The sequence below is a fragment of the Rhinopithecus roxellana genome, chromosome 19 (assembly GCF_007565055.1).
Source record: "Rhinopithecus roxellana isolate Shanxi Qingling chromosome 19, ASM756505v1, whole genome shotgun sequence".
Classification (NCBI taxonomy): domain Eukaryota; kingdom Metazoa; phylum Chordata; class Mammalia; order Primates; family Cercopithecidae; genus Rhinopithecus; species Rhinopithecus roxellana.
Genome location: NC_044567.1, coordinates 4,544,156 through 4,557,451, shown reverse-complemented (window position 1 = coordinate 4,557,451; position 13,296 = coordinate 4,544,156). Strand labels below are relative to the sequence as shown.

The 13,296-nt window shown below is 46.8% G+C and overlaps 2 protein-coding genes across 3 annotated transcripts in view; one reads left to right on the top strand and one right to left on the bottom strand.

The window, feature by feature from the left end:
• Positions 1–7,533, bottom strand: part of KPNB1 (karyopherin subunit beta 1) — a 38,651-nt gene extending 31,118 nt beyond the window's left edge. The window contains exons 1-3 of the mRNA XM_030923089.1: positions 7,160–7,533; positions 7,000–7,058; positions 4,606–4,788 (exon numbers count right to left, since the gene is read on the bottom strand). Coding sequence (XP_030778949.1) covers positions 4,606–4,788; positions 7,000–7,058; positions 7,160–7,199 — 282 coding nt within the window. The 5' untranslated portion in view covers positions 7,200–7,533. The remainder of the gene's footprint in view (positions 1–4,605; positions 4,789–6,999; positions 7,059–7,159) is intronic.
• LOC115894787 lies at positions 7,211–12,886 on the top strand. Of its 2 annotated transcripts, none has more exons than XM_030923091.1 (2): positions 7,211–8,046; positions 12,593–12,886. In XM_030923091.1, the coding sequence occupies exon 1, from the start codon at positions 7,237–7,239 to the stop codon at positions 7,756–7,758; it is 522 nt and encodes a 173-aa protein (XP_030778951.1). In that variant the 5' UTR covers positions 7,211–7,236; the 3' UTR covers positions 7,759–8,046; positions 12,593–12,886. The 2 variants fall into 2 exon arrangements, with proteins under 2 accessions (XP_030778951.1, XP_030778950.1); XM_030923090.1 differs by lacking the exon at positions 12,593–12,886 and adding an exon at positions 8,162–8,772.
• Positions 12,887–13,296: the final 410 nt, after the last annotated feature.

The following is a 13,296-nucleotide window of genomic DNA, read 5'->3' as shown; positions in this document are numbered from 1 at the left end:
CGGACTGGAGTGCAGTGGCACCATCCCAGCTCACTGTAGCCTCACCTCTATGGTGCAATCTATCCTCCCGCCTCAGCCTCCTGAGTACGTGAACTACAGGGGTGGATATGCCGACACACCCAACTATTTTTTGTAGAGACAGGGCATCACCATGTTGTCCAGGCTCTTAAAAAAAAAAAAAAAAAAAAAAAAAAAGGAAAATACAAGGCCTTACTCTGTTGTCCATGGTGGAGTGCAGTAGCATAACCATAGTGCAGTGGCACAATGATACTGCAGCCTCGACCTCCCAGGCCTCCCCAAGTAGCTTAGACTTACAGGCACGTGCCATCCCACCTAGCTAACATTTTTGGATTTTTTGTAGAGATGGGGGTCTCCCTATGTTGCCAAGGCTGGTCTCAAATTCCTGGCTTCCCAAAGTGCTAGGATTACAGGTATGAGCCACTGCGCCCAGGCAGCTGCCTCAGAATTATTATTATTATTTTTTTTGAGACAAAGTCTCGCTCTTGTCCCCCAGGCTAGAACGTGATGGTGCAATCTCGGCTCACTGCAACCTCTGCCTCCCAGGTTCAAGAGATTCTCCTGCCTTAGCACCTCCCCCCAAGTAGCTGGGGTTACAGGCGCCTGCCACCACGCTCAGTTAGTTTTTGTATTTTTAGTAGACGGGGTTTCACCATGTTGGCCAGGCTAGTCTCCAACTCCTGACCTCAGGTGATCCACCCACCTCGGCCTACCAAAGTGCTGGGATTACAGGCATGAGCCACCGTGCCTGGCCTCAGAATTCTTATCTATAATATGGAGAAGTAGAAAAGGCTGTCAGAAAAATCCAGCACAGTAGCAACATCAGCATAATCAACACTGCCCCAGAACCTAGAAATAAAACCAGTCATCCCCTGCTTCCAAAAGGAATTCTCCAAAACAACACACCTCACTTCAACCTTCAACACGAGATGGGAAACCAGAAGTTACAAGGGGAGGTAGCAATAAATGGCAAAGGAGAGAGATGGGGACAAAACTCATCTTCTAGGCTCATTGTTGCTGTTATAACAATAACAACCTCGTTTTGTGGACAGACATGGACACTAAAATGAAGCTAGTTCTGGGGCATTCAGGTGGGTCTGATTCACAGTAAATCACTGTCTAACCTGATCCAAGGAGATCTCACTCATGAGACGTGGGCTGAAACAAAACGTTTTCCTTCTAATTACTGACAACCCAGCACTCTGGGTGACTTACATAGAAAAGCCTTGGTCAAGTAACAACATCACTAAATACAAAAACAAAGTTGCTGATGTTAATAACACCCATGAACTTATCTTTATATAACTTCCAATTTGAAAGGATTTGTTCTGTTTGCCCAAGAATCAAAGAACTGTTCTCTCTACCACTGACAGAATCTAGCCAGATGTGAAAACAAGATCCAATTGTCAAACATGTCTCGCTTGACATGGTAACCACACCACCACTTATGTAAAGGGTAATGGCACAGGTATGATAAAAGATGAAGTCACAATTGACCTCGAGTTAATCATTACCATGATCAGCTAATTCAGTCAATGAACTCACTAAGAATCACCAGTCCACTCAAAGGCAAACAGTTAACTGTTCTGGCATGAATACAGGACAAAGAATAGCTGCCAGATATTCAGACCAGCTCTGCTGACTGGGTCGGATCACTTAGTATCCTGCTTTGCAGCTAGTACCAATAATGAACTCCCCCTTTCCTTCTTATATGGTATATCATCATCCCTGGCCCCCACCCCCATCAGCTCTACCAACACCAAACAGTCCTGATTGATGTTGAATGAAAGGCTTTGCTCTGGAGGACCAGCAGAGCTAGAATGGACAAAAACTGTATGTCAAAGACATGAGGGAACAAGGGGGAAAAACAAGGTGAATTGTCCAAAATGCCAGAGGCTGAATGGATATTATTAACCCAAGTCCAGGGTGCCTTCACAGCGCACTACATCATATCCTAGTACAAATGTGGAGTGCACTGAATCCCATTCTACCTTTACCTTTTTCCTTTAGATTGCTTTCTGAAGACTCCATATTACTTGAGGTGATTAAGAAACTACAAATGTCCAACTCCTGGATACTAAAAGTTTTCTGTTTAAACTAGAGGTAACCTTAATAGTAATATTCAATTATCAAAAAAGAGAAACTGGCTCAATTGTGCCCCAGTACCCAGATTTCAAAAAAGATCACCGACAGTGAAACGTAGTATTAATTATCAGTTGTGCTATGAAAGAGAAAAAGGCCAAGGTAACTGTTAGCTTTTTTTTCCCCCATGCCCAAGAGCTTAACCATGACTATACAAATTATCTAATATTTATTTATTTATTTTTAAGAAACAGAGTCTCTCACTCTGTCACCCAGCCTGGAATGCAATGGCACAAACTTAGCTCACCGCAATCTCTGTCTCCCAGGGTCAAGCAATTCTCCTGTCTAAGCCCCCTGAGTAGCTGGGACTACGGGTACCCCCCACCACAGCTAGCTAATTTTTGTATTTTTAGTAGAGACAGGGTTTTGCCATGCTGGCCAGGCTGGTCTCGAACTCCTGACCTCAGGTGATCCACTTGCCTCAGCCTCTCAAAATGCTGGGATAACAGGCATGAGCCACTGCGCCCACTTGTTTTTTCTAAAGGTTGGTGTTAAGAGTGATGTGCCAAAAAATAAGCCAATTCCAATTCCAATTACATTTTATCCCATTTACTAGCGTGTAATTTAAGAAGATGAGAAACTGAATGGGCACTATCAGTATCGAGATTTCCAGTGATAAAATATACTTCCATTTATGTCACTTAGCTGAGAGAGAAGGAATTAAAATGTTGTTATTACACAAGCAGACCCAACATGAATAGAAACAGCTCTACATATTCCAAAAAGATTTGAAACCAAGTTGGATTTAATAAGCTGGCTCCCTATCATGGGTATGCAAAATTGGTGACAGAAGGAGGTACACAACTAGATAGAGAAGTTGTTGCCTTACAGGGCACTACTTTACCTAACGCTGATATCTAGAACCAGTAATTAGCAAGTATGATGTGCATAACCATGACCTGCACAAGTACATATGTAAGAATTCCCTACTAGTTTCCACTCAGATACCAAGTACAAAATGATGATTGCACAGATATTTAACTCACTCCTCTTTGTGCCTTACCCATGTAACACAGATCACTAAAGAACTTAATTTAAAAACAACAGCCAGGCGAAGTAGCTCACGCCTGTAATCCCAGTACTTTGGGAAGACAGGCAGGCAGATCATCAGAGGTCAGGAGTTCAAGACTAGCCTGGCCAACATGGTGAAACCCCGTCTCTACTAAAAATACAAAAATTAATTAGCCAGCCTAGTGGCGTGCGCCTGTAATCCCGGCTACTCAGAAGGCTGGAGCAGGAGAATCACTTGAACCCAGGAGGTGGAGGTTGCAGTGAGCCGAGATTGCGCCATTGCACTCCAGCCTGGGCAACAAAGCAAGACTCCCTCTCAAAAAATACAAACAAACAAGCAAAAATACAAAACCAAACACCAGTCCATATATTCTGAATCCTTTGCTTCATTTAGAACTATGAATTTCTAATTTAACAAGATAGTAACAAGAATGTCATGATTCAAAATTCATCACCTTTTCTCCCCAGAATTCATCCCACTCTAAATGCCCTGGGAAAAATGTCAAGTGTTTCTGAAGAAAGTTTTTTTTATAATTTGCTAAGTAGATAAAACGCCATTAATGTCACACTCCTATTTCACAAACTCTTTGGGCCTCCAAGGCCCAAGAGATCATGTAACTTTCCTTCTGACTCCACATAGTGCCATGCTAAACCACCAAAGATTGAGATTTAAACAGAAGTTCAACAAGAGCCAGATGCTGGTTGATTGGATAATCACTTGGGGAGACAGTTTAAAACACATCCCTTGGCCAGGCGCAGTGCCTCATGCCTGTAATCCCAGCACTTTGGGAGGCAGAGGCAGATGGATCATGAGGTCAGGAGTTCAAGATCACTCTAGCCAAGATGGTGAACCCCCGTCTCTACTAAAAATACAAAAATTAGCTGGGCGTGGTAACGGGTGCCTGTAATCCCAGCTACTTGGGAGGCTGAGGCAGAGAACTTCTTGAACCCGGGAGGTGGAGGTTGCAGTGAGCCAAGATCATGCCATTGCACTCCAGCCTGGGCAACAGAGCAAGACTCCGTCCCCCCCCAAAAAAAAAAGTCCCTGAGCTGTACTCCAGAAGTACCAAATCAGAATTTCTGGAGAGCTTGGAAATACATATTAACAAATTCCCTAAGTGATATGGGTATGCAGCACCAATGTATACACTACTCCCATTTGCCAAACAGATTTTTACAAATTATGACACACAAAAGTTTCCCAAGCTGCTGCAGCCTACCTCAATCATCTAAACAGAATTCCAATCCATTAGTGGGAATGGACAAGCTGTGTTGAGAAAGATTTAAGACAAAGACAATTTTTATCTTTAGGTGAAGTTCAGGTCCCAGAAACCTATCACACTGTCAGCTCTATCCCATGCAAATAGCAAAAGATCTGAGAAAGCAATTTCTTGTTCTCTAGGCAATATAACCAAACAGATGAGTGTTACTCACATAGTTCTTGACTTCTCGTCGAGCATTAGCATCAATAGCAAGCCACCTCTGCTGATATTGTGCCTTGATATCTGGATCTTTAGATGTCAAAGAGTTCTTGATTTGTAGACCAGCTGCAACTCTGGCAACCTGACTATTTCCTGGATTTGCCAGCACTCTGGACAGTTCCACAAGGAAAGTGGGCTGTTAAGGGAAGATAAATTTGTAAATGAAATTATCTTAGGAATTTCCACAACTGAGGATAATTTATGGAGCACTGAACCACCGGAGGAGGGGCGGGGGGGGAACTGATGTCTAATTTTTTTTTGGTATATCATAAGCATCTCAGGAAACCACAAAATACTTGCTACAAGACTTCTATAAAAATATTACTTAGTATATAACAGGAAGTCTTCCACTTTTCTCATGGAGCCTAGCACTTAATGAGGAATTGCAGATTTTCCTATCAAAATCATTCCTAGTACCCAAATTGTCACGTTATACTCCCTGAATTGCAAGGTTTTAGAGTATGGTAGTCAGTCTTCTATGTATACTGAGGTGTCCCAAGAATTCTTAATAATGTCTGGTACTTGAATGAATGGCTGTTACGACGTGAGTAGAAAATAAAACTGTTTATCTAAATTTCAAAAACCTTGGTCCCAAAAGAATGATCCAACTTTCCATCTCATGGCAGCAGCAGGGTAGCTTTTCATCCCATGGAAGGAGGTGTCTTTTATGAGAGAGGGAAGTACAGATAAGCCTAAACAAACTTAGGAGCCTCATCCTCCGTTTTATTTATGGGCACTCAGCAAAAAGGTAACAATGAATAAAGCGGATTTATAAGGAAAAGTGATAAGATATTTAGAAATAGGGAAAAATGAAAGAAAAAAATGTTCAGGCAAGCTGTTCAAGAAAAATAACTTTGTATCTAATAATCAACAATTACTTGCTCCTATACATTTGGACTTTAGTTGAGGAATACAGTGGATCCCTGAAAAGCATGTTCTTTTGTAACCTTTTGTAATCCACAGCCCTCAAAAACTACTCCCTTTGTTTAAAACTTTCACACACACACCTCTCTCTCCAGCAAAAAAACCGTGCCCAAACAGCAAAGTTAGCAGGAAAAGCCAAAAGCAGATACATTTTTCTTACTGCTAACAAGTTCTGCAATCACAGCAGAAGATAATTCTTAAAAGCTTTATTAATTATGTACCACTAAAGAATGTTAAGAATGTTAGGAATAAGATAAAAAGCTTCTTGCAAAATTAGCAGAAGCAGAAACATGAATAATAACCCTAAAATGGAATTATCAGCCTATACTAGTGGAAAAATCTCTTCTAGGAAAGGATAAACAGGTTAGTTGTAAAAATTGGCACATATGAAGAACAACAACAAAAAAAATCATTCAAAGACAGTCTGTATAAGCCTTGTCACTTTGTTGATGTTGACATTTTGCCTATATAACACAAAGAAACACATATGGTTACAATGTTATTCAGACTTATTTCCTATTACCTTTCTCAAAGATGTCAAGTATCATCCAATCCTTCCCTCCGACCCCATCTCCCAATAGGAGATGGACACCAAAGAGAAACTTAACTGGCATCTAGGCTGTTTCAACCAATCCATCCCACATTTTTGTACAAAGGACCAGTCTCTAGCGGACTTAGCTTCATTTTCTCCGGACCCCTTACATTTTAAAATATGAAAAACGAGTAACTTTCCTCTGTGATTTCATCAGGAAACAGGCCTGATCTCAAAGCTGAGCCTCAGACTGTTGTCTGGGTACAGATCCCTAGTGATTAGGTCTCTATTCATCCAGGTCAGAAGGAAAAAAAGGAAGAAAAAGAAACACCCCGAGAGGAATAACCGGGCAGAAGAGGGAAAAATATTAGTGAAAATGGATTAAGAGGCAGTCGGGTGCCAGGCCTGGCCATGAGCACAGACCAAGGTAGCGAGGAAAGGGCAGAGCTCTAGGTGGAGAGAGCCACAGGGGCCACGGGACAGGAAGGATAAGCCGGCCGGGGTCAGACAGGGAGGGCAACCGGGCGCAGAGCTTCCACATGGCCCCTAGGCCCGACTCCCCCACCCCCACCCCTGCTGAACACGCAGCGCCGCGCAACCTAACTTCCCTTCCCTCCCTCTTTCTCCCTCCCGCTGCACCGCCGCCCTCAGGCCGCGCAATGATTGGGCGGCAGGCAGCCCGGCGCACCGCGCCATTGGCCAGTCGCGGGGCCCGGGGCGGGACACACCCACCGGCTTCCCGATGGCGGGGTTAGGTTGGACCGGGTTGGGGGGAGGGGGACGGGATGGGGCGGGGTAGGTTCCCGAGGCCTGGGCCTCCCGAAGGGCGGGAAGGCCCCGCACGCAGGGGATGGGGACGCGGCGGGATGGGCGCGGCGGGGTAGCACGCACCAGGTTCTCCACGGCCGCACGCTCCAGGAACTTCTGCGCCGCTTCCAGCTCCAGCCGATCTGGGGGGAGAAAAGTGGGAAACGGAGCGGGGTCAGAGGGGCCGGGCCTCCCCTCCCCCACCCCAATCACCTCAGCCCGACCCCCGGCTCCTGCGTCCTACCGGGAGACACGGTCTTCTCGAGGATGGTGATCAGCTCCATGGCGGAGGTGGCGGCGGCGGCGACTGCTCCTAAGACGATGGCCCAGCCTTTCGGGCGGCGGCTCGAACTGGGGATGGGGGTTGGGGGTCGGGTGGGAAGGGAGGGTGGGGTGGGGGGCGGGGGTCACCACAAGCCCATTCACCGGCTCTTTCCGGGTAGTCGCTCCGGCTCCCCTTCGTTTCCTCTTCCCTTACTTCCTCCCTCTGAATGGGCTGCAGGCAGCGGGGGAGGGACCCCGGGGGCAGCTCAGAGCGCGCTGGTGCTCGGGAGGCGGAGGGAGAAAGAAGGAAGAGAGGCTGTGAGTGAGAGGCGGCGCGCAGGGAGGGAGCAAGGGCGGGAGGAAGGCGGAGGGATATTCGGGCCGGACCTCGCCGCGGCGGCGCCGCGCTCCACGGCGATTGGCCGTTGTTCTGGCCACGCGGAATCCCCAATTGGCCAGGCGCTCAGCGTCGAAAGGCCGCCTTTCGCCCATTCGCCTGCTGGTTTCAAGGCCCGGGGTGGCTGGGCGGGCAGCGGAATGGAGCGCGCTAATTGGCCGAGGGGAGGGAGATTGGGATAGGGCCGGAGAGAGCCCGCCGCTGATTGGGTGGGCTTGGTAAAGGCCTTGAGCTCAGACCGGCTGAGGGCCGAGGAGGGTGGATCGAAGGCACGACTCGGAGCCTGCGCGATTGGCTGGGATAGTGGGCGTTGATAGGATAGGGTGCCTGGCAGAACTGGGGAGAGGAGTTCGGGGTCGGGGCGCGGGAAGGCGGGAGGCGCCCGGCTGCCCTAGGAGCCCGGCGCGGGGCACGATGGGACGCCTCCGGGAGGAGGCGGAGCTGGGTTCGACTGCTGGGGCTGCGGTTGGGTAAGCGCCGTCGCCCCGAGGGGCGTGTTGAGCGAGGCTTTCGCGGGCGTGAGCGGGGGAGGGGGGACCGTTGAAGTCCTGCGCCGCGCCCACAGGAAGCTGCTTTAATGGCTAGGTCGGCTTGGTAACCTGCTCTTGGCTGGGACGGATCCGTAAGGCCATGTGGCTCAACTTGAAATGTGTAGATGTGGAAACTGAAGCCCAGAGAGGGTATGGAACTTGCCCAAGGTTACACAGCCGGTTAGTGGCTTGGTAAGGAATGGGTTCTGGAGCCTAGAGGGTATGGAACTTGTCCAAGGTCATACAGCTGGTTAGTGGCTTGATAAGCTCAAGCTCTCCTGCTTGCCGTTGTCCCTACAAGCAGCTTCCTCTCCAAGGAGTCCCCTAGGCCTGCTTATATAGGGCTTGAGACCTGTACTAAGTCTGACTTGCTTAGGGGTGAGCTAAGGGAATCCTACACTTAGACACCCCATCCTTGACAGAATGGAAATGTTTCGCCCTGTAAAGGCTCAACCTCGAACCAGAAAGAATGTGTGTACAGGCTTATAAAGGATCGTGGTTCTTGACCTGTTCTAGTTCTGAACTGAAGAAACTCATGAATGCCTTTTCTTAGCAAAATGCATATACAGAAAATGTGGGCTGGGCCCTGTAATCCCAGCACTTTGGGAGGCCGAGGGGGGCGGATCACGAGTCAAGAGATCGAGACCATCCTGGCCAACATGGTGAAACCCCGTCTCTACTAAAATACAAAAAAGTAGCCCGGCGTGGTGGCGCATGCCTGTAGTCCCAGCTACTCCTGAGGCTGACGCAGGACAATCTCTTGAACCCTGGAGGCAGAGGTTGCAGTGAGCCGATATCGCGCCACTGCAGTCCAGCCTAGCAACAGAGCGAGACTCTGTCTCAAAGAAAAGAAAAAAAATGTGCATACAGTATCTTGACTTTCTTTGACATTGGTAAGTGGGCTCTAGGTTAAGAATTTCCTAGGCTGGGAGCAGTGGCTCAGGCCTGTAATCCCAGGACTTTGGGAGGATCGCTTGAGCCCAGGAGTTCAAGACTAAGCTGGACAACGTAGCGAGATCCTGTCTCTTTTAAAAAATAAAGATTTTTAAAATGATAAAGGAAAAGTGTAATAATGGGGCTGGGCGCAGTTGCTCATGCCTGTAATCCCAGCACTTTGGGAGGCCGAGGCGGGCAGACTTGAGGTCAGGAGTTTGAGACCAGTCTGGCCAACATGGTGAAACTCTGTCTCTACTACAAAATAAAAAAAAAAAAAAAAGCTAGCCGAGCGTGGTGGCGCACGCCTGTAATGCCAGCTCTTTGGGAGGCTGAGATGGGTGAATCTCTGGAACCCGGGAGGTGGAGGTTGCAGTGAGCCGAGACTTCACCACTACACTCCAGCCTGGGTGACAGTAAGACTCTCAAAAAAAAATTAAAAAAAATGAGAACAAAGAATTTCTTGAATTGTTTCTGTTTCGTTTTCACGGTACTGGTGTAAGGGTAATTGGATGTAGCAGTTCATAGAGCTCTTTACCATATGACTTGAGCTTGTGAGGTAATTGCCCTGCACTAGCCACACTGGGGAAAACCTTGGAGGAAGTCTGACTTTGCTGAAGGGTTTCACAAATAATTGAGAAAGCTTGGCGAACTCTTTTGTTAAAAGAGGAAGAAATGGTCTTTCTCTGCTAGAGATATCTTTGCAGTTTTGAAGCTAAAAATGTAGGGACACCATTCCTCATACCATACTGTGACTAGTGGATTTCCCATGGCTTAGCAGTTCCCTAACCCCAGCCTTTTGCTTCATCTATTAACTGGAAGAACTGCCCTGTGTAACTTTGTTATAAATCAGTGAAGACTGAGCGGGGAGTGGTGGGTCAGGCCTGTAATCCCAGCACTTTGGGAGGCTGAGGTGGGCGGATCACCTGAGGTCAGGAGTTAGAGACCAGCTTGGCCAACACTGTGAAACCCTGTCTCTACTAAAATACAAAATTAGCTGGGCGTGGTGGTGGGCACCTGTAATCAATCCCAGCTACTCAGTAGGCTGAGGCAGGAGAATTGCTTGAACCCGTGAGGCAGATGTTGTAGTGAGCCAAGATTGCATCACTGCACTCCAACCTTGGTGACAGAGCAAGACTCCATCTCAAAAAAAACAAAACAAAACAAAACAAAAACACTGCATTCCCACCTGGGTGCCAGGGCAAGACTCCATCTCAAAAAAAAAAAAAAAATCAATGAAGATTTGCCATGCATGGTGGTTCACGCCTGTAATCACAGTACTTTGGGAGGCTAAGGCTGGAGGATCACTTGAGCCCAGGAGTTTGAGGCCAGCCTGGCCAACATGGTGAAACCCTGTCTGTACTAAAAATACAAAAATTAGCCGGGTGTGGTGGCGGGAGCCTGTAATCCTAGCTACTCGGGAGGCTGAGGCAGGAGAATCACTTGAACCCAGAAGTCAGAGGTTGCAGTGAGCCGAGATTGTGCCACTGCACTCCAGCCTAGGCAACAGTGAGACTGTCCCCCCCTCCCCCCTGCAAAAATGTCAATGAAGATTAAGTAAGATGACATCTGTGAAAATCCTGGAATTGTCCTTACGTGAGTTACCTACACTACAAATTATCCATAATTTGTTTCACTCAGTCTAACTTTCCCCTGCTTTCCAGCAGTTTGCTGGGCTACCTCTGTCTCAACATCAGTCATCATGATACCAGTGAGGGCAAATGGATTTTTGAGACAGAGTCTCGCTCTGTCACACGGGCTGGAGTGCAGTGGCGCCATCTCAGCTCACTGCAACCTCCGCCTCCTGGGTTCAAGCAATTCTCCTTTGCTCTTAGGATATAGACAAAACCACTTGCATGGCAGGCAAAGTCTTGTATGGTCTTGCCTCCACTCAACACCAGCTTGACTCAATCCCTTGTTCTCCCAAGTAGCTGGGATTACAGGTGCCCACCACCACACCCAGCTAATTTTTTTTTTGTATTTCAGGTGGGATTTCACCATGTTGGCCAGGCCGACTTCAAACTCCTAACCTCAAGTGATCCACCCGCCTCGGCCTCCCAAAGTGCTGGGATTACAGGCGTGAGTCACCGCGCCCAACCTATACAATTTTGAAAAAGGCAGGCATGGTGGCATGTACTTCAGGAGGGTGAGGCAGGAGGATTACTTGAGGTCAGGAGTTCAAGGCTTCAGTGACCTATGATCCTACACTCCAGCCTGGGTGACAGCTGGACCCTGTGGCTGAAGTAAAATGCTGGGAAAATGAAAATTTTGCAGCAAAATTCCAGTCGAACATAAAATCCTTATCAAAATCAAAATGAACTGACTTTAGTTGAACTAAAGTTACTGATGATGCTGTTTAGTTCCCATCAAAAGTACTCACATTCAATAAATGCTGGTGAGGTACTGGAGCTTGAGTGATGAGCACAGACTCCAGAAATTGGGTGCCTGAGTTCCTATCCCAGCTCTACCACTTCTTAGTTTGTGAGTTAACTTTCCTCAATGTAAAATGGGACTATTAATTGTCCTTACTATGTAGGGACAAATGGGGAGGTCCTAAGTGAGTTAAGACATGGTGAATGGGCTGAGTGCAGTGGCTCATGCCTATAATCACAGCGCTTTGGGAGGCTGAGGCTGGAGGATCACTTGAGCCCAGGAGTTTGAGGCCAGCCTGGCCAACATGGTGAAACCCCATCTGTAATTAATACAAAAATTAGCTGGGAGTGGTGGCAAGAGCCTATAATCCCAGCTACTTGGGAGGCTAAGGCAGGAGAATCACTTGAACCCAGGAGGTGGAGATTGCAGCAAGCCGAGATCACACCACTGCACTCCAGACTGGGTAATGCAGCTCAAAAAAAAAAAAAAAAAAAAAAAGTATGGCAGCTTTAATTTTAATTTTTTAAAAAGAAAAAATAAAAGACTTGGTGAATGCCAGTCTAGCATGTTATGTATGCATTGGCTATTATCTACTTACCGTGTATTTTATGCTAAGTGAGTGGTCCTTGGTCTATTAGGGAAGATAGACTTTAATCATTTTATCTCTCAAACATGTAAAGTTGTAAAAGTAACACATGGCAAGGAAGGTTCCAGTCAGGGAGTTCAGGGAAAGCTTAGCTGAGGAAGGGAAGAGAGTCATTCAGATGAAGAAGAGAGGAATAGCGTGTATGGAGGCTCTGTGGTGGGAAGGAGCTTGGGGATTACAAATTACTGCAAGAATACCAGTGTCCCAAAAACAGAGAACAAAGGATTGAGTTGAGCTAGTGTTGAGCGGAAGCAAGACCACAAGACCTTCCCTGCCATGCAAGTGGTTTTGTCTGTATCCTAAGAGCAAAGGGGAGCTATTGAAAGGTTTTAAGAAGGATGGTCATCACAATGTAGAGACTGGATGGGAAGGGGAAAGAGTAGATGCAGGGAGACCAGTTAGGAGGCCATTGCAGTAATCACATAGGACATGATACTTGTGAAAAGGAGAAGGGTGGAAGTAGTGGTGGAAACACAGAGATAGCAAAATTAATTGAGCTTGGTGATTTTTGTTTGTTTGTTTGTTTTGACACAGGATCTCACTTTGTCAGCCAGGCTAGAATGCAGTGGCATGAAGAACTTTGTGACTGATTGAAAGAAGAGAGAAGTGTCCACTGGTCCCTACTGGGTTTCTGGCTTGCACCGTGGAATAGGTGGTGGTGCCACTTTGCAGTGTTTCCCAAGTGGGAGGAGATGGTGGCCACATGGTTTAGTTGGGTGAGGAGGATTACACCGAGACTTGAAGTTGCATTTCCTTGAACTATCTATGGATTACATCAGGTTTTTTTTTTAAACAGGGTCTTACACTGTCACCCAAGCCGGAGTGCAGTGGCGCAATCTCAGCTCACTACAGCCTCCAACACCTCTATTCAAGCTGGGACTACAGGCATGTGCCACCACACCCAGCTAATTTTTGTATTTTTTGTAGAGACATGGTCTTACCACATTGCCCAAGCTGTCTCGAACTCCTGAGCTCAAGCAGTTCACCTGACAGCCTCCCAAAGTGCTGAGATTACAGGTGTGAGTTACTGCGCCCGGACACTTTCTTCTTTCTCAGGTTATCAAAGTAATGTATGTTCCTCACTGTAGAAATTTTGAAAAGGAATTCAGCAGAAACCACCTGCAACCTCAAATTATATCCACCATTAAAATATTGGCATATTTTCCCCAAAATAGTTATATTTTAAATGGAAACCAAAATATTCCTATGTATCATTTCTTGTTAACTCCAAAAAATGT

What these genes read in the sequence shown, in the direction of transcription:
- LOC115894787 (XM_030923091.1), top strand. Translation starts at nt 7,237, where the DNA reads ATGGCCCAGCCTTTCGGGCGGCGGCTCGAACTGGGGATGGGGGTTGGG.